Source organism: Drosophila serrata, unplaced genomic scaffold (genome assembly GCF_035046125.1).
Source record: "Drosophila serrata isolate PLE 108 unplaced genomic scaffold, ASM3504612v1 contig_382, whole genome shotgun sequence".
NCBI classification, from domain to species: domain Eukaryota; kingdom Metazoa; phylum Arthropoda; class Insecta; order Diptera; family Drosophilidae; genus Drosophila; species Drosophila serrata.
The window spans coordinates 8,323,590-8,345,419 of NW_028257280.1; the positions used below are offsets into that span (position 1 = coordinate 8,323,590).

Here is a 21,830-nt window from a genome sequence, read left to right on the forward strand (position 1 = left end):
TAGAGTGACCAAAACAAAAATATGATAAATACCAACGAAAGAGAATTCTGTTAATGAGGGCGGTCGGTTAATGCATTTTACTTCCTACATGTAAAATGTTATCTAGATGTATAAAGTGTTTAATAACAGCTTCGGGTTCAGTGTAGCAAATACCACAGAGAGAGAATTCTGTTAAAAAGAGAGCAGGTCTGTTAATGTATTTTACTTCCTATATTTTTGATAACCTAAAAACGACTGACACCCGACATCACTCGAGAGAGATGAGAGCGGTTGTTATTAATTTTACATTTTACATGAGCATTCGACCCCAACAATGAGAATTCGACCCCATGTATCTGTAAATGTGTAAAATTATTATCTAGACGTGGAAGATGTGAAATGTTAAGCAACAGCAGCGGATTTCAGAGTGACCAAAGAAAAAATATTAAAAACAAAAAAAATCGGACAAAAAAAAATCGTACACAGTTGTTTTCTTTTTTCTGCGATTAAAAAATTAAAAAATTGTGGTGTGTAGCGTGGTGGAAGAGTGAAAAGTGCACGAAAATAAACGCAAAAATCAATGGCCTCTGCTGGGGGCGCCGTCCGCGTTTGCCAGGGCCCCCTCCGCGGCGGCCCGGGACCTTGAGCCAGCAGCCAATACCCTCCCGCGTCTATTTACCTGGCCGCCACCCCACCTGGCCAAGCCAGCGGACAGGTGTTGTCACAGTCCGCATCTTCAAGTTAGGGCGTTGAATAACTCGGGCCTTGTGTGCGCGCGTCTGTGTGTGTGTGTGGGCCAAAAGGCAGAAGCACACCGATACATGCGCAGCAGGGCTAATCAGAGGTTTTGCCAAGATAAGGGCCATCGCAGCCAAAGACTCCGCGTTTGCCCCATTATTTCGCCCATTCCCACAGTAAAACGCAGCTGGCTGACGACTGTTTCTGTTTCGGTTTCTGCGGCTGACTCGCGCAGCGCACCCGTGACTCAACCTCTCGATCCGATCCGATCCGTTTCCATCTGCTCCGCGGCAGCCAGAGTGAGCTCTACCGTCGTCAAAGCCAACACACAGCTCTTGGCCATTTCGCAGCTCCAGAGCTTAATTAAAATTAAAGGGTAACACCGGAAAACAAACAGTTTATACAATCGAAAGCATTTTTAATGGAATTTAATTTGAAACACGGTGTCTTAGAATTGTGAAGATTGTTATTGAAGCCTTGTTTTTGCAATCTTTACTGCTCTTATAACTATAAAGTTTAATTTACAAAGTATATATGAGTTGTGACGTACATATTTAAAGTGCGCTATCTTAAGCTTTAAAAGTTAACCTTGCTGTTACTATTTATAGTTCATTATCAAAAATATCCATATAATGGTGTAAAATACAGTAATTCTTGTTTAAATTAACGTATCAAAAGTTATTTACCAAGTTGAGATTTTTGTGCTTTAATATTCATAAACAGTTGCCCTTTCGGAAGCAAGTTTTAGGGTTTCTTTGGTGTTACCCCTTTTAAAATTGAGGCCCCAATCAGACGAATCAAAATCGATTCTCCATACAGTTGCTCCATACATTTTCGCAATACCCCCGGGCGTGTGCGTGTGTGTGTGTGCTTATTGTTATCAAAGCTATCAAGCTTCTTTTTTTGGGGTCCCCACCTCATTGGCTCTTGTGCTTGTATTGTATTATTAAATTAATACATTTATCTTTTGTTTTGCGCTCTTTTCGCTCTGCCCTTTTCATTGGTGTCCGTTATTTGCGTATTGTTTTCGACGTACAATAAATTCGTGTTGTGTGCTCCCCTGTCCCCATTATTATGCAGGGCAACCAGACGAGCTCTCCAAAGCCTAAAGCTCCAACGCCAGACCCATACCCAGACGGACGGACCCAGACCCCGGCCAAATGAGCAGCGGTATGAGGTCGCAGGACGGTCCACAGGCAGCAGCGCTGCCCCGGGCCAAGATCAATGCAGCCAGCACGCTACTTACCCAGGATGAGAACGACGCTGTCTTCCGGCTGCTGGGCAAAAAGTGCCAGGTGAGTAGTGATCGTGCATAAACTTTTGGGTGATTAACAATTAGGCAACGACATGCTCCTCCAGCGAAAACATCGCAGAGCTTGATGAAGCACTTCCTGCCGCTCAAGTACCCAAAATGTAACCCAATATCGGTCGACAGCTGTTGCTGCTGGCCGGTTTGTTTGCCAAAATTAACTTGCACGATGTCATAGCTTTATCTAAAGGCATTTTCGTTTATAGTTTCTGTGCTATCTAGAGTATATATCGGTTGGGAGATACTTGAAAAGTTGTTGGAAATATTGAAACTTGCTAAATATATTGAGGAAATATACATATATTCGGGAGAGAAAATGAGACTGGCTACTGAATGTAAACACTTCCTATATAAAATTAAATTCTTAACAAAATTTAGATATATTTTTAAAATACTTACAGAAATAATGTGACTGAGGTAATGATTTATTTTGCTAAGAAATGTTGAAATGTATGATTCATAAGTACCTTTAGAAAACCAGTTATTGCTTTTGGTAAAAAAGTCTGAATATTTTAGGAAATTACCATTCAAGTTGTCGTTTTTTGTAATTTTAAGCTTTATTTAAAAAAATGTATGATTAATTGTATTAAGTGCTTTACTTATCTCCCTTTCTCTTTACGTATGACAAGTACTATTATATTATTATGTAAAATGCATATAGGGATTGCCCGCTGACTCATTACACATAATGAGAAAGCATTAAAGAAACATGCACAAATGAGATAAATTGTACACAGATTTTCTATTGAATGTCTCTAAACTATTCGGAAAATCTAAAGCTGTGCTAAAAAACCATTTGTTTGCTGTTCTTACACATATTTACCTAACATTAGACTCATACTTTTATCAGCTATCGGTTTGAGCCAGAATTGATAGGCGGCCGGCTGTTGTTTGCTTTTCACGAGTCATTATTTTATTTTGTTTTCTATTTCCCATTATTATATTGGGTTGACACAGCCGCGATTCCGCTTAGCAGTGAAAGAGAAACCTCTATTGGGTCGCGATAACTTGTTAGGCCAAATACAGGCGAACCTTATCTTATCAATCCTTCCATCCGCCCGCTGCGAATCACCGCTGGCCAATGCCAGGCAGCGATAAGAATGCCCTGAAATTGGAGTGGTAATGGAAAACTGGAATGTGGCCATTTAACGGTTACCGTTATGCGGATAATTACGGTGTGCACAACATGAACAAAAAACTAATCGCTAATTTCGATTCGCAATTCACGCTTTGCTAATTTTTTCCAACTTTCCATTGACAAAAACATTTCCAAATGCAGTTGAACTCTGCCAAAGTAATGCAATCAACCAGCCGCTGGTTAAGGTAGTTAGCCTTTTTACATTTTCATTTTCATTTTCACACAGGAAAAAATTGAACTTGGACTTGGTTTGGTTTGGTTATTTTATTAGTTTTACAATCAATATTATATTAGAAGCTTAAATCAATATTAGGAATATTGTTAATAGTTAATGTAAATCATATTACTAACAAGCTTAGTAGTTTATTATTGCACCGTTTAAGCATGTTTAGGAATTAAGCTCGGTTATAACTATACCTTCATATCTTACTGCTATCTTTCAAGATCAAGTTTGTTATCTAATCAATTCAACATGATTTATGCATATTTTTTTTTTCTGTGCACTCTACTCTACCTTTGTAGTGGATGACATAGTGTCACATTCATCGTGTGATAATGCTGTAAACTGCAGCAGCTCAGCAAAACCCAATGATGTTGTTATTGTGGTTTGACAGTCGTCGTTTGTCGCAACAGTTGCTCGCATTTATTTGTATACACTTATTTAACGCATTTTCTGCACACATTTGTCAGTTCCCCCCTAAAAGCCGGACTTTCTAATGGTTGTTTATTTTTATGATGGGCTTTTGTTAGGCTTTGAAACCTTTACATTGGCTTCGCAGTCCAAGCAAATTCGATTGCTTTTTTTTAGAGAATTTTATAAACAACGGAAGTGGCGCTCTATAAATATTTATATACATTCTTTAGTATCTATAAATAGCTGATTATTCTTTAAATATATTGCAAAAAAAAGAGCAAACTAGGTATATATAGAAAGATTGGTAAATAAATACACACAATGCGTGTGTGTGACATAACAAAGAGACCACAGGGCGTATGAGCATGTTTACCGCTTGGCCCATATGGGTTAATTTTCACCGCTGTGCCTCTCGGTGGCAATGACCACCTTTTTGTTGTTTTGTCGCTGGTTTTCCATCGATTTTAATGCTTTTTTCAAAAAAGAAACAGCAAGCTTGTACGTAGAAGGCAAGACATCATTTTACAATGCTACTTATGTCCACACAAACTCATACACACTCGCACATACAGACATATGAAGCTGGTAAAAAGCAGCTAAGCATCAATAAAAATTCAAATGTGTTCACAATTTCGCACTTGCCAGATACGAGTTGAGCGGCGAGTATGTGTGTGTGTGTGTGTGTGTGTGTGTGTGTGTGTGTGGGTTGGAAAGCATCCACATAATCCGCCTCGTCAATGTCTCTTTCTCTTTTATTTGCGACAAAGGTCAGGCTGCAAACGTTTCTGCATGGCCATCCATCCGTGCTCATCTCTAATGCCCATTAATTGATAATGTTGGTTTTTGTAATTCAGCTGCAATGTTTCAATTGCCAGCTTATGGCACTTTTGGAGCACCCGCCCTTCGGTGGCGGCAGGCAGATGAATCAATTAGCAATGATTCCGGTCAGAGGGTCACGCTTTGGCCTCGGCCAAATGCCAAGTGTTATGGCCACACACTCACTTTTATTTTGTTTTTGAGTAATTCCTTTGGCCTTGCAGGCTTTCTCACAACAATTTCAATAAATAAAGGACAGTTTGCCTTGACTTCTCTGGCGCCAAAAGGATATATCCTATAGTATATATCATGGGTCTTGGCATGTATTGTGATGCGGCAAATCTTTGGTGCTTCTCCTGGCTGTCGCCAGCACTTCCTGTCTGGGTCATAAACGAGCAATATAAGCTTGTACACAGAAAGAAACCTTAAAGTAATTAAGGTGTACAAGGTCTTCACTTAGCCAAGCCTATATAAAGAAATAATTTTGGTTTTTGAATATTCAATATATTTGATATAAGCTTAAGCTTTATGCACGATTTTTCTAAATTGAATGTAGGTTTTTCTTTGAGTGCTTGCAATTATGGATTTCCGTTGCACTCTAGCACTGCACGCACGCACTTTTCGGTGTTGGGGTCTTCACTAGACTAATGTCCAGGGACTAGACTTACGCGCTTCCATCATGAAGAGCTAACATACGTGCCACCCATACCAAGTGTCGGGATTAGCCATCCAACTCCCGGCTGCAGTTGCTGCAAGAGCTGGCCTGGCCTGGCCAGGCTAGCTAGCTAATCGGTATTCAAATGAGCCACACTCACTTGGGGCCATCGGACTCGATGGCCAGAAAGCAGCGAAACCGAAAGTCAGATGAGTTTTTCAGCTCGACCGCGACAGTTCATTGAGTTTTGGAGTCGGATTGATCGTTGCATTCAAATGAGGCGCAAGCTGAAGGTGTTGAAGCTTTTTGTTCGGCTGGATTAGATAATCGACCCAAGGGCCTTTCTATCGATGAGCACATTTATAACGCAATCTCTTTTTTTTGCCTGCTCCACTTTCAGACACTGAACACCGCGGTGGTGCAGATCTACAAGACGGAGGGCAGTGCCCACGCCCACTGGAAGAAGCGGCACACGGGAGTCGTTTGCTTTGTGAAGGACAGCGCCATCCGATCCTACTTTATGCGTGCCTATTGCCTGATCAAGAACGAGTTGATATGGGAGCACGAGGTATACGACGGCATGCAGGTGGTTAAGTCGCGCCCGTTTTTGCTCACCTTTGAGGGCAGTGTAAGTACCTTTCATTAGGATCTAAGAATGTAATTATAATTTGTTATTGTTATAATTATGCTTTTCAGGACGGTCACGTTGGATTAAACTTCGTTTCGGAGGAAGAATGCGACTCTTTCTTTCGCATTGTGGACACCACCATTGAGACGCGCAACCGGAAACGGCAGGAGAAGCGAAACCGGCAGAAGAGCCAGCAGGCACCCAATGTGCCAGTGAATTCCATTTCTCATGACGCAGGTCGCCCGCCGGCCATCCAGGGCGGCGGCATATCGTCTACGGACGGCGCCAACGTTCAACTCCGGAACAACAAGATCAACTCCATAACCTTGACGCCCGCACCGCCGAAGAACTTCCTATCGAGCAGCTTTGGGCTAAGCAACCATGCCAAGGATAAGAAGCGCAAGGTGACCAAGGCGGACATCAGCCAGCCGACAAACTTCGTGCATCTCACCCATGTGGGCTGGGATGCGGACAAGGGCTTCGCTTTGGCTGGCAATGAAAACGACGAAGTGCTAAACGAGTTCTTCGTTAAAGCTGGGGTCTCGGAGACAGAGCTAAAGGATAGGGACACGCGCGCCTTTATTTACGACTTTATACAGAGCAACAACGTGCTGGCCACGGTGAAGCAGGACAGTGTGGAATCCCCAACGGAATCGACGCCCCACATGCCGCCACCGGTGCCAAGTCGTCATCAACACGTAAGTTTTCTTAACCCGTCATTTTTGTATATATTTTAATCGGTTCTCTTCAATCTTCCAGCCGCAGAATGGTAACCAAAGAACTGCTCCTCCGTTGCCACCGGCAAGACTGCCGCCACCTCCAGTGCCCACCACTGTGCCGGGCGCCACGCGAGCTCCGCCGCCACCCAGCAGACCGCCACCTATTAGTACCCATCAGCCACCACCACCGCCGCCACCTGTCAGCGCTCCAGCAGTAGCGGTAAGCCATCTAAATAATAGTATATGGTATGTTTAAATCAATTTATAATTTATGTCCTTGCAGCCTCCACCTCCGCCGCCGCCACCACCTACTGCAGCGGCGGTGCCGCCACCACCGCCCCCGCCTATGCCAGTGGGAGAGATCCCAGCCATTGCGACAACACGCGCACCTAATCAAGCAGCCAAGCCAGTGGCATCTGCTCCGGATCCACGCAACGAACTTATGGACGCCATACGCAAGGGAACAACGCTGAAGGTAAGTGTTGTGAGTGGATCGCAGAAAATATAGTTATATCGATATTTTTCCGTTTAATTAAAACAGAAAGTGGACACGGCTGCCCTAAGCACTGGCAGTGGCGACACACGCAGTGATCTGATGAAGGACATTCGCCAGGGCATCGAACTGAGGCCGGCCAAGGAACGCGAGCTGGGCAGCCAACGGCTCAGCGATAATGGAGGCGGGACCGATGCCCTGGCAGATGCCCTTCGTCGGGCGCTGGCAGCACGCGGCAATGCTATACACTCTGACGAGGATGAGACAGATTCCGAGGATAATGATAACGAGTGGGACTAAGGGACACGGGGACACGATGCAGGAGCAGACACTATTCCAAAAATAAGCAATAATTTAATATGTGCTTTGGCATTTTGGTTTATCGTTGGATAAATCCCTGTAAATACTGTTAGAGAATTTTCATACCTCTTTAATTTAATCGTATCGTAACGAGTTTAACGAACGCAGACCCATAATCAGATATTGCCCGGTTTCGTTTGTTCCAACTCGCATTTGCATATCCATAAAGCTGCTCAATTAAATATGAACGACATATTTATATATATTATATTTTTCAATAATATACATATGTATGTGAGTGAATGACCCGCGGACCCTGTTCAGACTTCAGTGCCAAAAACTTGAGAACACCAAAACCTATCTGCGAACTGAAAAAGCGTGTAAGCTGAGCGAAGAAAATTTATTATAGCAAATATATTTTATAAATCTATAACGAAATGCAAACTAAAAATGGAAACTGTGACTGTTAATAAAGAACACAGTTGGCAATTGTTCAATTACACAAGTTTAAACTAATAGATTTGCCCGCAATTAACCGTACACTAAATTTACAACAATTTGCTCAGTAATTAATTGTCTCTACTTGTTCAAATAATAATTAACTAACGAAAGATGAGCTGAATATATAAGCGATGATGTATGCAGTTTATTCAGACCACAAGGCTTCCCCGCGAAAGCAACGTATTAAATCCAGTTACACCCGATCGATTAATGACCATGTGTACTCATAAGTATTTCTTTTTAGTTCGAGTGCATTTAATGCAAACTTGTAGTCATTTTTCTTCTGTGTGTATTATGTATGTATTTTAAATGAATATTACGTATTTGTATTTATTTTATTAAAATTTTGAAACTACTAAACCCAATAATCCGCTTGTCGAAGCGTGAAATTTATGTATGTGGATTTTGGAATTTTTGATTAATGTGTACGCATGTCTTGACGAGTTTTGTGCGATTTATGTATTTCAATACATAATACTTACATATGCTAATATATATAAGCCATTAATTTATGTAATAAAGTTGTGTATATCTAACTTAAAAGTAATGCTCTCTATTCGTACAAATGTTTGTAGCAATTATATCGCGCTCGGGATCGGGATAGACTTTCAATGTGTTTTTTGTGTTCCTCAAATCCCTCCTTAACAAATCCATACATATTTACAAATTTAACTGAATGAAAGAACACAATCTATCAGATAATCGTCGACTATGGATTATCATCCTCCTGAGCCCCGCCTAGAGTATCGTCCTGCAGTTCGCGCTCAATATTGGCATTGTTATTGTTTTCGGCGATTTCGTTAATATTGGAGTCATCGTTGTTGGCTTGGCAGCGTGGCTGCCGTTGATCCTCCAGGGCCAGTCCCTGCTGCTGCTGCTGCTCGTTAATTCGGTTCTCAGTTTCCTCTATTGGCCTCGTCGAGGTTCCTGGCTTACACTCCTCCTCCTCATTCTGTGCCGGCTCCTGCCCAGTTTCAAGTGGTTCCGGCTGCTCCTCAAAAACCATCCGCTGGCCATCATCGAGAGGCGCCTGTTGCTGCTCCGAAATTTCATGGTTAAGCACGTTCTGCTGCTCCTCATCGCATGTAAAGTTGGGTGCCTCGTAAACTGGCAGGGCCTGAGCTTCAATATCTTTGGGACCATTAAGGGAGACCATTGGAGTAGTCGCAGTATCATGGTCACTGTCTAGAGATTCCAGGGCTGGATTTATGTGTGTAGAGGATATATTCTCAGATGATGCTGATCCTGCCTCTTGTATATTAGAACTAGAACTTGGCAGAGATTCAACCTCATGTATAGTGACGGGTTGACTCTCAAGGAGGGAAGAATGAGCTTGAGGGTCTGCCGGAAATCGGTCCTCAATTGGAGCTGGTAGATCCTCAACTGCAGAGCCTGGTGGAGCCAGAGACTCCATTGGCTGGATTGAGCCCATATCCCCCTCGGTTTGCGATTCAATGGGAGAAGAGTTAGCTTCACAACCTGTCCGGGATTGATCTTCAACTGTCATATTAGAGACGACTTCTATTTGGGGTTTTAAAACTTCCTCAGAAGGATGTTCATCTACCAGGTTTGAGCTATGAGCATTTAGGCATTCAGCGGATTGATTATTTTCAATATCCGTCTGGGTTTCAACTACCGGAACAGCAGCATTAAATGGCGATGACTGAATTTCGTTTGCCTCTGGCGCGGGTATATCCACCGGTCCTAGCGTAGGTTGACTCTCACTGGTGGAAGCAGGAGTGTTGTCATGAATAGGCTCTAAATCCGAAGTGGTCAAACTCTCATCAGGCACAGTTACTATGTCCGGTGCGGCTTGACTGCAGATGTTAGTTATAACCAAACTTAATGCTGGCACTGGTTTTCTTCCACTGTCCGAAGCAGGCTCTAGGGGCGGCTGTTCAGATTCTGTCTCCGAAGCTGGTAATACGGGCTCCTCTGGAACAGATTGTGATGCTTTATCCTCATCGGTTTGAGCTTCCAATGGTGGCAATTCGATTTCCTGATAAATGCGCTCTTCTTCGTCCTCCTCCATAGCTTCCTCTGCCTCGTCTGCTGACGATATACTGTCTTCATGGCCATCGTCATCGCCCTCGCTTTCGCCGCCCTTTTCAAGTCCGTTGCAGTGCATAGTTTCGGATTCATGAGAAATGTCCAAGTCTTTTTCTTGCTTCACAGTCACATTGTTGAGGTCTAAACTGTCGATATAATCATTTTCCTCGTCCATCTTCTCGTTGTGATTAATCTCCTCTGTAGCATCAGGCTCATCGTCACCGTATCCGCGATTGCGAGGCTCCGGTTTAATGTTAATATCCTGAATCATATTGAAAGATGCCGCCTCGCCACTTTCCACGGCCACGATCTGTGGCAAAGGTACCTCCTTCGGGGTCTCATTGCGGGGCTTGCGTTGAACACCTCCCGTGCTCTTGCGTGCCGTAGACTTAACGGACGTGACCTTTGTCTTGGGCGGGGACTCCTTGGGCTTCTCTGGTTCTCTATCTGGCTCATCGGGAGTGGCTTCAACGGCTTGTTCTTCTTCTCTCTCCAAGGGCATAGCCTCTTCGGCCATGTCGACGCCACTGGCCACATGGGATATCTGCATCATTCGATCCAGCTCAACGCGATTGGGCTTCACATCCTCCTGAATTTGCACCGGTTCCTCCGCCTCATGCTGCTCACTTTCATTGTAGCTGCTTTCTAGCTGAGTAATGGGTATCGTGGTCATGACCGTCGCCTGAGGAACGTAATCGTTGTCAGCGGGTTCTTGCTTCACATTAACCATGGACTGATCCTGTATTGCGTCAGCTTCTACTGACGCCTCCTTCTCCCGCTCTTTGTGCTTTCGTTTTTTCTTCTTTTTGCTACTCCTTCCGGTCGCAGGACCAGCCTCATCCAAATCGTCTATGATCGAGGAGTTGAGCTTGCCGTGATTCTTGGTTATTTTCAGCTTAAGTTTAAGAGGCTCCTGCTTGACCTCCATTTGCTTCTCATACGCTTCGTCTAAGAGCTCCTGTTTGATCGATAAACTGGGTACATTATCGCTGGCCAAAGCAGCAGTTTTAGAGGAGGTTGCCATTGGGTTCTCCTCCTCATCGCTGTCATCGTTGCCCCCATGGAAGTCATCATCCCCGAAGCTAGGTGGATCCTCTTCCGTTCGCTCAGGCTCAGGTTCCACATGCTCTCCGGTTGGACCAGTATCGCTGATGTGCATTTCCGGCTCATGCTTGATGCTCACAAGAGTGCTCATTGTGTTTTTAAGCAGCTGATCCACTCTCTTCAAGTACTTCTTGGCAGAAACCCTTTCGCTGTTTCTTCCCTTCGAGGCGCCCAGTCGATTGACTGCGCCCGACGCCCGTAGCAGAGGAGATGAGAGCCGCTCCAGGACCACCACCGGTTGCATACCTTCGTCGATCACAAAGTCCGGTGGCACAGTGGTTGCCGGCGGCAGTCCAACCAGTTCGTCCTCCACCTCGTTCGTAATGCGCATCTGCGCCTCATTGGTTACCACCTCGGGCATGATGTGCTTGGAGTGAGTGAGGTAAATCTTCGCACAGGTTGGGGCGTGACGCATGTAGGCGGCCTCAGAGTTCAAGGCGCGACTGCAGCCGCCGCACTTGCGTTTGCGGATGGCACATCGGTGAGTGTTGTAGAAGAAGTTCGTGATGAATGTCTTCTTGCACAGCGGGCACTCGCGATCCAGAACGAGCAGCTGGACGGGAGTAGGCGGGTTGTGCTCCCGAAGGTGGCGCGTAAAGGCGTAGGCATTGGCCACGCTCGTCTCGCACAGGGGACACTTGTAAGGCGTCTTCGAGAGCTTGTGCCAGAGCTGATGGGCGCGGATGTCGCTATGATTGTGATGCGTCTGGTTACAAGCGTTGCATACGTAGCGCAGGATCGAGGGCACGTGGACAAGGCTCTTGTGCTCGTCAGCTAGCTCCTTGCTAAGGAACTTTTCGCCACAAACACTGCATATGGACTTTCGGCCCTTCTTCGGTGGCACCTTGTGACTGGTTTCCGGTTCGACGGGTTCCTCTTTGCTGCAAATTCATAAAATTCTATAGCTTATAAAGTGTCCTAAATAAATGCATCTTTTAGTTACATGTCAGGTTCCGTTTTGGGCTCTATGGGAGCTGATTGCGCCGGCTGAAGTCGTAGCTTTTTGTGAAATCCCACCGACTCCTTCTTGACCTGAGGCTTTACGTTAAGATTAGACCTCGGCCAGTTGTCCTCTGTCTTGCGTTTCCGGCCCCGTTTGCCTCCTGGCCCCATAAGCTGCGGTTCCGACTTGATTATCGGCTTCAGTTTAATGAGCTGGGCAAAACATGATATATGAGAAATACGTAATGAAGGTTTATATGCCTGTCCCACCTTTTCGGGCTCCACCGCCTTCAGTCCTAAAAGGTTACGGGTCTGTTTGTTGGTTGCATAGCACATCTCTCGAAACTCGTAAAAATCATTGATTTTATCCACGCATAGGCTGCACATTGTCTGCGGCATTTTGTCGTCGCCGGACACCTGCAAAAGGGGCGTTGCTTTAGCTTTCCTCGGACTAGTACCAGCACCATACCCACCATAAAACCGACCAGCTCATAGACCTTCTGCGACAAACTGGGCTCGTCCAGGTCAATAATGTCGTCCTCATTCTGCGGCAGTATTTGCACTTTTCCTGGATTGTCGATGCCGCACAGCCTGCAGATCTTGTAGAGATTCGCTTTTAGAGCCGCGTCGATCTTGAAAGCGAACCGCTCCATGTTGGTCGGTGTCTTAGAGGTTCACTCGGCGCTAATCGGTTGCAATTCTACATAGTTAATTGTTTTATCTCGCTAAGAACCAACATTTTGTTTATTTCACTGAAATAATGTGACCATAAATTGCCTGCGAGGTTCTGTGAACCAGTGTGTGTACTTTTAATGGCCCTGGTTCGGTTCGCGGTGGAACCAGTTTTCCCGTTTCCAATTGGCGAATATGAAATTTTGTTTAGCCAATCTTAATCTTAGTTAGCCGTTTTCTTAAAAGTAGATTAATGAATTAGTTCAAGAATGTAATCGCTTATTAGAATTTTGCATTTGCATATTTGTAAGGCATATAACGTATTTGTTACTTTTGGTATTAGCAACTCATTGACATGTATTATTTATTTATTTTCAGACTATAATATTTTATTGGTTAAATAAAGAAAAGTTATATGACTTTCTATAGATTCAGTTCTGATTCAGTTCAATTCTTTACATGATGTATAAATATATAGCCGTCATAACATTAATTAATCAAATAAGAAAATTACAATGTTATAGTTTTAATGATATTATTACAGAATATTTGGTTTAATATATAGTTTTCAAAAGTTGAAATCACAAATTAAGGAATAAAGATAAACAATTTTTGAAGATACCCGATAGCCGTTATTTGGAGACGGTCGTTATTCGTTCGATTTCTCGTTTCTTTTAAAAAATCGATTTTTTTAAATAATAGGGCTGCATTTAAACAGTTTTCCCAATCATGACCCGAATATAAGAATTAATTAAGAAAACTTTAAAGTCTTAGTTATTAAATTTCTTCGTCCAGGCAAAAATATTGACACCTGTCCAGTGTGCTTGGCCTGGGACGAAAAAATATTTAATTTAGCGATTAAAAAAGGAAATTAATATTAATAAAGGGCTGAACTAAGGGGGGAGAATAAAGAGAACGTCTTTTAAAAGCAATTAGTTTCCCTGATCCCTCAACCCACAATAAAACTCGTTCAACAACCTTCAGTTGTAAAAAGAAATCGGTTTCACGCAGCACTTTTTTGCAGCCCTCGTTCCAGTACGAGAATAAAAACAAGAAAGGCCTCAGGGAAAAATTCAACGTTGCGAATAGAGAAATCACGGAATACTTGCCTCCACCCAAATCAGGCAGATATAGGAGGCACCAGCTCGGAAACTCAATAGGTCCACCATGGAGCGCTACCTGAGCCGGCGCGAGAGTGGCTTCTCCAGCCATGCGGGGGACGAGAACTTCGTTATGCGGCGGATATACAGCTCGATGAACATGTTCAATAGCTACCACGCCAACTGCAAGCCAACGGAGGCCGGACGAACCGGGGCCATCTTCAACCTGGAGTTCAACGCCGATGGCAACGTGCTGGTAGCCGCCACGGAGCGCAAGTGCGTCCTTGTCTTCGACGCCATCACACAGAAGGAGATCTTCAAGGTTCCGGACGCACACACTGACAGCGTGAACTGCATCAAGTGAGTACCTCAAGGGTGCTCCCACGTCTGTCATGTGCAAACTGCAATCTGCATTTGGCGTTTCAGGTTCTTTGACGACCGACTCTTTGCCACAGGCTCCGATGACTTCACGGTGGCCCTGTGGGACTTGCGCAACATGAAGCAGAAGTTGCGCGTCCTGCACGGCCACTCCAACTGGGTGAAGAACATCGAGTACTCCTCCAAGGACAAGCTTCTCGTCAGCTCCGGCTTCGACGGCAGCATCTTCACGTGGGACATTAACTCGCACACGGAGCAGGGTCTGATCTCGCAGCGCGTCTTCCACGCCAGCGGACTAATGCGGTGTCGCATATCGCCCACAGGCGATAAGCTGGTCCTCTGCACTAGCGGCGGCTACATAATGATTATTCATCACCTCGACCTGACCACCCTGCACAAGGATCTGTGCGGCTTCAGGGTGAGTATAGTCGTCTTCCCGAATCAAGAGTCGCATATATTTGATTGAACTTGCAGCCTGGTATCTACCGCCTTATGCAGCTGGGCGAGCAGTACATCCCACAGGCCGCCAAATACGACCATGTGTTCTCCAAACGTCAGAAAAAGAACCGCGTAGAGCTGGTCACCGACTTTCCCGAGCAGAATGACGCCGAGATGATCATGGCTCTGCAGATCCACCCACACTGTCGCTGCATGCTGACGCGCAACGTAAGCTGCGACGAGCAGAGCGAGTGGACCTGTATCCACGACATCAATGAGGAGCCGATGCCTAGCGAAGACGATGGCGACGAAGAGGAGCCGCAGCCAAAGAAGAAGTGCACGCACTCTGCGGCAAGTAATCGCAACAGCACTTCAAGGGATTCCACTCCCGCGCCAGACCCAGATACCGATGGACTGCCACCCAGACAGCCACGAAGGGGGATGCGGATGGGAACTGTTCAGGTTTTCCACTTGGACAACGCTGGTTCGGGAAGACTGCCCGGAGGAGCAGCACCAGCCGCAGCCTCGCCACGACCAGATACCTTTATACCCGACATATGGGCGGCAGAAGTGACCGTTCAGGAGCGCGCTATCCGCCAGAATCGGGCACGAAACTCCAACAATCATGTCAGCGGCTACAACTTTGTGTACGCAATCAGTAGTGGCGTGCTCCCGCTTCGGCCCTCGGTGGCCAGTCGTCTGATGGTTAACAGCAGCAACCCACGCCAGCCGAGTACTCCGGCAGTTGCAGAGAGCTCCACAAGCAGTAACCTAAGCAGCAGCAGCTCAAGTAGCAGTAGTAGCAGTAGCAGTAGCAGCAGTAGTAGTAGTAGTAGTAGTAGTAGTAGTAGCAACAGCGACACCAGGGTGCGACTGGAGATTGGGCATCGTCTGCGTCTGCGTCCGGTAATCAGACATGCGGCAGCAGCGACGGCCAAGGAGAACGCCCATGCCATACTGGTGAATGCCAAGAAGTTGCTCTACTATGCCGCCGAAACCAACACAAAGCCGGGTTTCATCAAAGAGCCGGGCTTCTCGGCGGATGGTCGAATCGTCTGCTCCCCGTACGGAAACGGTGTGCGCCTGCTGGGATACAGTGCGGACTGCTGCGACTATCCCAGATCCCAGATGTTTGAGGAGGTAAAGCGGCGTCCGCAAAAGCTTGTTGAGCTGGCCAAGATCACCGAGCATCAGGACGTAGTGCTGTGCGCCAAGTTCAGCCCGAGGGAACCATTGCTTGTCACCGGTTGCAATGGCGGTGAGGTGACCTGGTATCGGCCCAATCTCTAGGCTCTTCCATCGAGCTCTAGTGGTGACAAATTGTAAATTTTATTTTCTATTTAGGCATACTTTGACTCATACCAAGCATTTCTTGGCGAAATACATGCAACGCGTATATGGTGAACCGATTAAGCTGATATTTCTTTATTATCCTGTTGAGAATCGGCTACATAATCCGCATGTATGTGTATGAATAATGTGGAATCAATATAAAATTACAAATAGACGACTATTAGTTAACAGAACAGCAGCAGGGCAAAACCAAACAAGCTGGGGGGAGGGTCTTAGAGGTACAAGGAGTCTGGGTGGGTGGTCGCGTCTCAATAGTAGTTTCCATAGCCGCTCCACTGGCCGTAGTTGTAGCCCCCGCTACTGCTGCTACTGGGACCGGATGCTGCTCCTTGGCCGTAGCCCCACTGGCTGTAGTACGAGTCGTAAGAAGCCTGCTGCTGTGGCGGCTGAGGGTACACGCCGCCTCCACTATTCTGCTGGCCGTAGTAAGCGGATGCACTGGCCGCGCCATAGTTGTAGCCTGCGGCAGCCGTGGCAGCTGTGCCACCATTGTTATAGGCTGCCGCGAAGGTGGACGATCCGGATCCAGGAGTGGTACCATCTTTGCTGGCCGATGAGCTTTTGCGATTGGGACTGCTGTCACTGCAAGGAAAATTCAAATATAATCAGATGGCGCGAAGGATGATTTTCAATCGTCTGAACTTACCCTTTCTTTGAGGCCTCGCTGGCTTTGCTTAGCGCCTGCTGAAGACCCCGTTGAGCGTCCTGCAAGCCCTTGGCCGTGCTGCCAAAGTCTTCAAGGAATTCAACTTTCCGTTGTGCAAAAAGCACCTTCTGATCTGCTTCGATATCGGCGCGAGCCATAAACTTGTCCATTATCTGAACTACCTCCTGCTCATCCACATTTGGACGCTGCAAGCAGAGATCAATCATTTGCAGGGCCACTCGCGTGTTGGCTGGATCACGTTCCAGTGCTTGCTGCAAAACGGCCAAGCCTCCATCGAGATCGTGGCAGATCTTGTTGAGGAAACGTGCATACTTGATTGCCAGAGTTCCGGCAATGCCCTTGTTCTTTGTACTTTCTATGTAGTGCTTGTATAACTCGCGACACTTGTCCAGCGCTCCCCTTCGTCGCTCGACATTAATACGACGATAAGAAAGCTGCAGGAGATTGGGGCACCGCTGCTCGACGCGTTGCAGGATCTCAGCGGCACCATCAAAATTTAGCTGGCACTCCTCGAAGGCAGACCACTTCAGGTGCAGGCTAGGCTTGTCCGGATGATGTATGCGGCAGGCGCGACTGTATACATCTCGAATGAGATCAATAACTTCGGTCTGGTTCTCCAGCGACTCCAGATAACGCAGCATCTTAAGCCAGAACTCGTCGTACAGGGCGCAGGCAATAAGGCATCTTTCAAACAGAACGAGGACACGCTCACGATCACCCTTCTCGATCTCGAAGTCCAAGTAATCCTTCCAGTTCTTGAGCTGAGCCCGCTCGAGCGGCTTCACATGGAAATATGGCCGCTTAATGCCCTCCTCGAAAGACCAGCGGGCAGTCACAGCGCTTACTGTCACCTTGTGGATCTTGCGGCGCGCCGAGATAGCCCTATCCCTTATGCTGGCCACCTCCTCGTCACTTAGATTGCCAAAATCACTGAAATCGATCTGGGGCGCCGTCTTCAAGACTGCAGGCGATGGCTCGCTTTCGGTCAGATCGGTAGTACTTTCTGATTCATCGACATGAGTTTCAATAGAATCTTTTGGCGACTTACCAGCACCCCCGCCACTTGATACTCGTTTCTCTTTTTCCTTGTCCTTGTCCTTGTCCTTGTCCTTCTCCTTATCCTTATCTTTCTCCCGTTCTCGCTCTCGGTCGCTCTTTGAGTCTTTGTCTTTGGAGCTGCTACTGCTGTCGCGACGGCTCTTGGACGAGGATTTGGCGGCTTTGCTCTGCTGACGTTCGTAAAAATCTTTACGCAGGCGAATGAGCTCCTCATGGCCAATTGTGCTGGTTATGGCATGCTGATTTATCACATCCTGAAAACTACAAGAATTTTCATTTTTTAAATGATAATAATAATAATATATTATTGTTACTTACTTGTCAAAGTGGCCATTGTAGCCCTGGGTGGGTATGGCCAGCAGCCTATCGTAGATCTGCACCACGCGATGATAGCGCTTGGAGTCGTTTTCCCAGCGGATGTAGGAGTCCCAAAGCTTGTCCGATCGGAACTCCAGGCCACATGCCTTCACCGCCCGCTCATACTGGAGGCGAATGAACTGTTCATCGTCGTCGTGATTGGATTTGACATGCGTGAGGTAATGGATCCACAGATCTACCGAGAGAGGGATCGCTTCTAGGCCGCGCTCAAACACCTAGGATTTGGTCATATTCGTATGTTCGATACAAGTTTTGGTTTGTTCGATTTATTGCCGATCGATCGCAGAGAAGAAATATAAGAACGATATAGTTGATTTTATCTTTTAATGGTCACGGGCTCAGATAGACTTATTACTATCGTTTTATTTATTGATGTGAATGGTGTTGGAACCTTAGGGCTAACTTAGTGACTTTACATAGACACGAAATACGTAACACACATGTTTGTTGTTGTTTTCTTATTCTAGGCACACACTTTCAGTGTTCGATTTACAAGAAAATTCACAAAGAGACTTAAAAATTTCATTTAAACGCCATTTGTACTTACGACTGTAAGAGAGATGCAAGCTCACTATTTATATCGTGTTGAAGAAGGGTGGAGTGGAGGTAACGTAACTGAAGAGGTAACTGGTGATACAAACGTACGAAGATCAGAAAGTAGACGGATCGTACGGCGGCTGGACGAATCAGTCGCATTCGGGCTTAGGTCGTTGGTCATGGGTTCAAGGAAATTGCACTGAGCTGAGCGGAATTCGGCTACAACATGAGTTGTGCGACAGTATATATAGGGGTGTAGTCTACCACTAAGAATATCCCATCCCGTGAGGAAAAAAAATTATCTTTCCGGGGCAAAATCACATTAAAACGTGCCTTATGTGGAACTTTACAAGTGAAAGAACATATGTTAAATCAAAATACGGGAAAAAAATAAATAAATAACCAATTGATGGATACAAACTAAAAAGCTGTTGAAGGGAAAAATAGCAAATAATTTATTTCTGTAGCTTCCAAAGGAATTAATGTGAATTTCGTGAGACATACAAAGGGTTGAAAACCAAGACGACAATCAATGTATATTCTCTATTTATAAGCATTCAAACCACATTAAGAGGATGGTAACTAAATTAGATATGTCAAACTAAAGCAGTATTAATAATAATTCATTTAAAATAATTTTTCTGCAATAGTAAAGAGGAAAAGTAAGTGGAAAATATTGCCAAGTGCGAATCTATTAAAATTGTCCTTTTATTGTGATTTGCCGCCACTAAATTTGTCAGCTCCAAAACCCAGTTATAGTTTCATTTGTATTACAAAAAAAAAAAAAGAAAATGCTTAGGGGAAAGGAACCCTATAAGACAACACGGACCGAAATGGGGCTACATAAGTCATTGACTCATATTGCTACACCTTTGATGTGAGCTTTTAAATTGGTGTATTCTTTTTTTGTAGATGTTGCATTTATTGAATGTATTTTTTATTAGGTCATAATAAATTGCATTAAAAAACAAATACATGAATATCAATTGTAATCGTAATTGTAAGCGTAATACAAAAAATTGCGAAAGATATTTAATTGCACGACAAAATGTGTGGGGGGTACTCACCTTGTAGCAGTTGGCCTTGATGCCCTTGCGCTTTTCGTAGTCGGCATACTTGCGCCAGTATCCATAGCAGTAGGGATAATGGGACAGGAATGTGTCGTAGGCCTCTCGGGCTGCCTCCGCGTCGGACTAGAGCAGATAGTAATGACGTTTATATGAAATATTTCAAAAGCCTATAGCTTGGGCACTTACCTCACTGTCCACATATTGGAGTAGATAAGTCCAGCCGGTAAAATCGGAAGAGTCCTCTTTCACCGCCCGCCAGTATCTATCTAGCTCGGGCAACTTTTTACGCTCCTTTTCTTTGTCTTTATCCTTCTCCTTATCTTTCTCCTTATCACGCTCAGTTTCCTTCTTCCTCTCTTTGGACTCGGCATCTGTTTGACATATTAATGTTAAAATATAGTGTTCAGCTGGGATGGGATACTTTTTACTACTTACCATCCACCTTGGTCCTCTTCTCAGAGGGCTGGCCATCAATGCTCTCAGAAGTGGGACTTCCCGGATTATATTGCTCCACGGACTTCTCCTTTGCGCTCGTCTCACAAATGCTAACATCCTTATCTTCAGTTCCTTTCTCCGCCTTGCGTTTTACAGGAGCTTTGGCCTCACTGGCATTATTATTGTTGTGGGTGGGCAACTCATCTTCAGAGATCACTTCGGCGTCTGCTGGCAGCTCGGCACGTTGCGGTGCCGGAAGCTCCTCGTCGGAGACTTCCTCGGCATCGTTAATCTCAGGCTTGCTAGGTGGAGGTAGTTCATCCTCTGAGATTATTTCGGTATGGACTATGGTGGCATCACTGGTATCAGCCTCATCGCCTATACTCTCGGCTATGGCATGGTGCGAGCTAGAGTCCTCCGACGAATTCAGTTTCTCGGCTTGTGGCTGCAGTGCCTCCACGTTGTACTCAAAGTCAGCCTTCTTGGCGGTTTCACTTTCGTCATTGCCACCCACGGACGGCAGGCTATTGGCATTGTCGCCAGCCAAGGAGGCCAGCAGCGTGTCTACGCCGGCTTCCTTCCGACTCTCTTTGATGTCATCGCTGGTCTCAGAATGTTGCTCTGCCACCGTTCCGAACGGAAAGGAGGAACTCTTTTCGTCTACTCCGCCAGTTTCGGCGGGCATCTCGACGTCATCGTCCATCTGGATTATCTCATCAAAATGCGGTTCCATGGCAGGGGCCTCCTCGGCGGCTGCCGCTGGTATTGTACCCTGCTCTTCCTCCTCTTCCTGAACCATTACCGGTTGCTCCTCTGGCTCCTCTTCGGGATCACTTAGCTGGAACGACAAACGCAATTAATGACTGTTGCCCACGCTTAATCACACGGTCGGTTGCTTTAGTGACATCAGCTGGCCCTTGCAGGGAATCACGTGCCCACAAGATGGGAATCATGTGCGAATGGAACAACGCCACATCCGCACTGGATATTGCAATCTTTTACATCACTTGCTAGGTATCTACTCAAGCGATCTGTGAGGGTGAACATGTTACTGACCTGGGCGTTCTTCTTTGATGTGCGCCTGGTGCTTCTAGTCGGTAGCGATGCTGCCGGCGGTGCGGCCGTCCGGCCAGAACGTGTGCGGCGACCTGGGAAACGAGTCGACCCGGTTGGTTAATCCATGCGGTTTACATAAACTGTACGACAACGCGCGCTACAATTCTGTCTTTTGATTGGAAGCCTCGTGCGCCTAGTTAATTCACGAATCGTTTTTAAGCGCTCTTCCGATCACTGGGATTGTTAACTACAGCCCTAACCGATTGATGAATAAGCTGTCGCCCGATTGGAGTTAATTATTTGACAAAAAATTGACTTTACCTGGAACTTCAGACTCTGACGCCATATTTATCAGTGTTACCGCAGTTTTCTTGATAAAATATACCTGAAGGTTCAGTAACAAGATATACTGAAATATACCAAAAAAAATTATTAAGGGTTGAAAAAGTTACATAAATCCTGCTATTTAATAGCTATGTTCTCGAGCCGCAGCGAGTATCCGCACCAAGTCCTCAAAATAGCAGCAACTGTTTCTTACGTTTAATATACATATTCTAGAAAGAGAAATCAAATTTGGCACCAGAACCGCTTCAATCAATTAAATATAGTAAAATAAATTTTTACAATTTTAGGGAATCTGACTACCACGCAATAAAATATACTGCTGATAAAGGAAAACAAG

At 45.5% G+C, this 21,830-nt stretch overlaps 4 protein-coding genes across 9 annotated transcripts; 2 read left to right on the forward strand and 2 right to left on the reverse strand.

Annotated features, from left to right (window-relative positions):
* Positions 1-337: 337 nt before the first annotated feature.
* WASp (WASP actin nucleation promoting factor) lies at positions 338-8,453 on the forward strand. 4 transcript variants are annotated; one of them, XM_020952284.2, is made up of 7 exons: positions 338-506; positions 1,798-2,012; positions 5,670-5,897; positions 5,966-6,595; positions 6,657-6,836; positions 6,900-7,091; positions 7,158-8,453. In XM_020952284.2, exons 2-7 carry the CDS (start codon positions 1,878-1,880, stop codon positions 7,407-7,409), a joined length of 1,617 nt encoding a protein of 538 aa, XP_020807943.1. In that variant the 5' UTR covers positions 338-506; positions 1,798-1,877; the 3' UTR covers positions 7,410-8,453. The 4 variants fall into 4 exon arrangements, with proteins under 4 accessions (XP_020807943.1, XP_020807950.1, XP_086697086.1 ...); XM_020952291.2 differs by having other exon boundaries at positions 404-694; XM_086840960.1 differs by having other exon boundaries at positions 426-1,093.
* Positions 7,796-12,806, reverse strand: LOC110183918 (uncharacterized). Its single transcript, XM_020952270.2, has 4 exons — positions 12,479-12,806; positions 12,276-12,422; positions 12,007-12,218; positions 7,796-11,944 (listed from the first exon to the last, which is right to left on the reverse strand). Exons 1-4 carry the CDS (start codon positions 12,656-12,658, stop codon positions 8,620-8,622), a joined length of 3,864 nt encoding a protein of 1,287 aa, XP_020807929.2. The 5' UTR covers positions 12,659-12,806; the 3' UTR covers positions 7,796-8,619.
* A 564-nt stretch (positions 12,807-13,370) lies between these two features.
* On the forward strand, positions 13,371-16,006 carry LOC110184190 (DDB1- and CUL4-associated factor 10 homolog). 2 transcript variants are annotated; one of them, XM_086840962.1, is made up of 4 exons: positions 13,402-14,137; positions 14,204-14,415; positions 14,479-14,573; positions 14,630-16,006. In XM_086840962.1, the coding sequence occupies exons 1-4, from the start codon at positions 13,845-13,847 to the stop codon at positions 15,881-15,883; spliced, it is 1,854 nt and encodes a 617-aa protein (XP_086697088.1). In that variant the 5' UTR covers positions 13,402-13,844; the 3' UTR covers positions 15,884-16,006. The 2 variants fall into 2 exon arrangements, with proteins under 2 accessions (XP_020808280.2, XP_086697088.1); XM_020952621.2 differs by having other exon boundaries at positions 13,371-14,137; positions 14,204-14,573.
* On the reverse strand, positions 15,990-21,553 carry Prp39 (pre-mRNA processing factor 39). Of its 2 annotated transcripts, XR_015273462.1 has the most exons (9): positions 21,470-21,553; positions 21,149-21,240; positions 20,093-20,930; positions 19,844-20,028; positions 19,655-19,780; positions 17,991-18,265; positions 17,662-17,933; positions 16,593-17,591; positions 15,990-16,528 (listed from the first exon to the last, which is right to left on the reverse strand). XR_015273462.1 is itself a non-coding variant. In XM_020952606.2 (8 exons), the coding sequence occupies exons 1-8, from the start codon at positions 21,492-21,494 to the stop codon at positions 16,195-16,197; spliced, it is 3,216 nt and encodes a 1,071-aa protein (XP_020808265.2). In that variant the 5' UTR covers positions 21,495-21,553; the 3' UTR covers positions 15,990-16,194. The 2 variants fall into 2 exon arrangements, 1 of the variants encoding a protein (XP_020808265.2); XM_020952606.2 differs by having other exon boundaries at positions 16,593-17,933.
* Between the last annotated feature and the right edge of the window lie 277 nt (positions 21,554-21,830).

What these genes read in the sequence shown, in the direction of transcription:
- WASp (XM_020952284.2), top strand. Translation starts at nt 1,878, where the DNA reads ATGAGCAGCGGTATGAGGTCGCAGGACGGTCCACAGGCAGCAGCGCTG. An exon ending in TGCTGGGCAAAAAGTGCCAG is followed by an intron (nt 2,013 to 5,669) that starts GTGAGTAGTGAT and finishes CTCCACTTTCAG; the next exon opens with ACACTGAACACCGCGGTGGT. An exon ending in TGCTCACCTTTGAGGGCAGT is followed by an intron (nt 5,898 to 5,965) that starts GTAAGTACCTTT and finishes TATGCTTTTCAG; the next exon opens with GACGGTCACGTTGGATTAAA.
- LOC110184190 (XM_020952621.2), top strand. Translation starts at nt 13,845, where the DNA reads ATGGAGCGCTACCTGAGCCGGCGCGAGAGTGGCTTCTCCAGCCATGCG. An exon ending in GACAGCGTGAACTGCATCAA is followed by an intron (nt 14,138 to 14,203) that starts GTGAGTACCTCA and finishes TTGGCGTTTCAG; the next exon opens with GTTCTTTGACGACCGACTCT. An exon ending in AGGATCTGTGCGGCTTCAGG is followed by an intron (nt 14,574 to 14,629) that starts GTGAGTATAGTC and finishes TTGAACTTGCAG; the next exon opens with CCTGGTATCTACCGCCTTAT.
- LOC110183918 (XM_020952270.2), bottom strand. Translation starts at nt 12,658, where the DNA reads ATGGAGCGGTTCGCTTTCAAGATCGACGCGGCTCTAAAAGCGAATCTC. An exon ending in AGGCGGTGGAGCCCGAAAAG is followed by an intron (nt 12,219 to 12,275) that starts GTGGGACAGGCA and finishes TGTTTTGCCCAG; the next exon opens with CTCATTAAACTGAAGCCGAT. An exon ending in CCCAAAACGGAACCTGACAT is followed by an intron (nt 11,945 to 12,006) that starts GTAACTAAAAGA and finishes ATGAATTTGCAG; the next exon opens with CAAAGAGGAACCCGTCGAAC.
- Prp39 (XM_020952606.2), bottom strand. Translation starts at nt 21,494, where the DNA reads ATGGCGTCAGAGTCTGAAGTTCCAG. An exon ending in GAAGAGGACCAAGGTGGATG is followed by an intron (nt 20,029 to 20,092) that starts GTAAGTAGTAAA and finishes TATGTCAAACAG; the next exon opens with ATGCCGAGTCCAAAGAGAGG. An exon ending in TCCAATATGTGGACAGTGAG is followed by an intron (nt 19,781 to 19,843) that starts GTAAGTGCCCAA and finishes TATCTGCTCTAG; the next exon opens with TCCGACGCGGAGGCAGCCCG.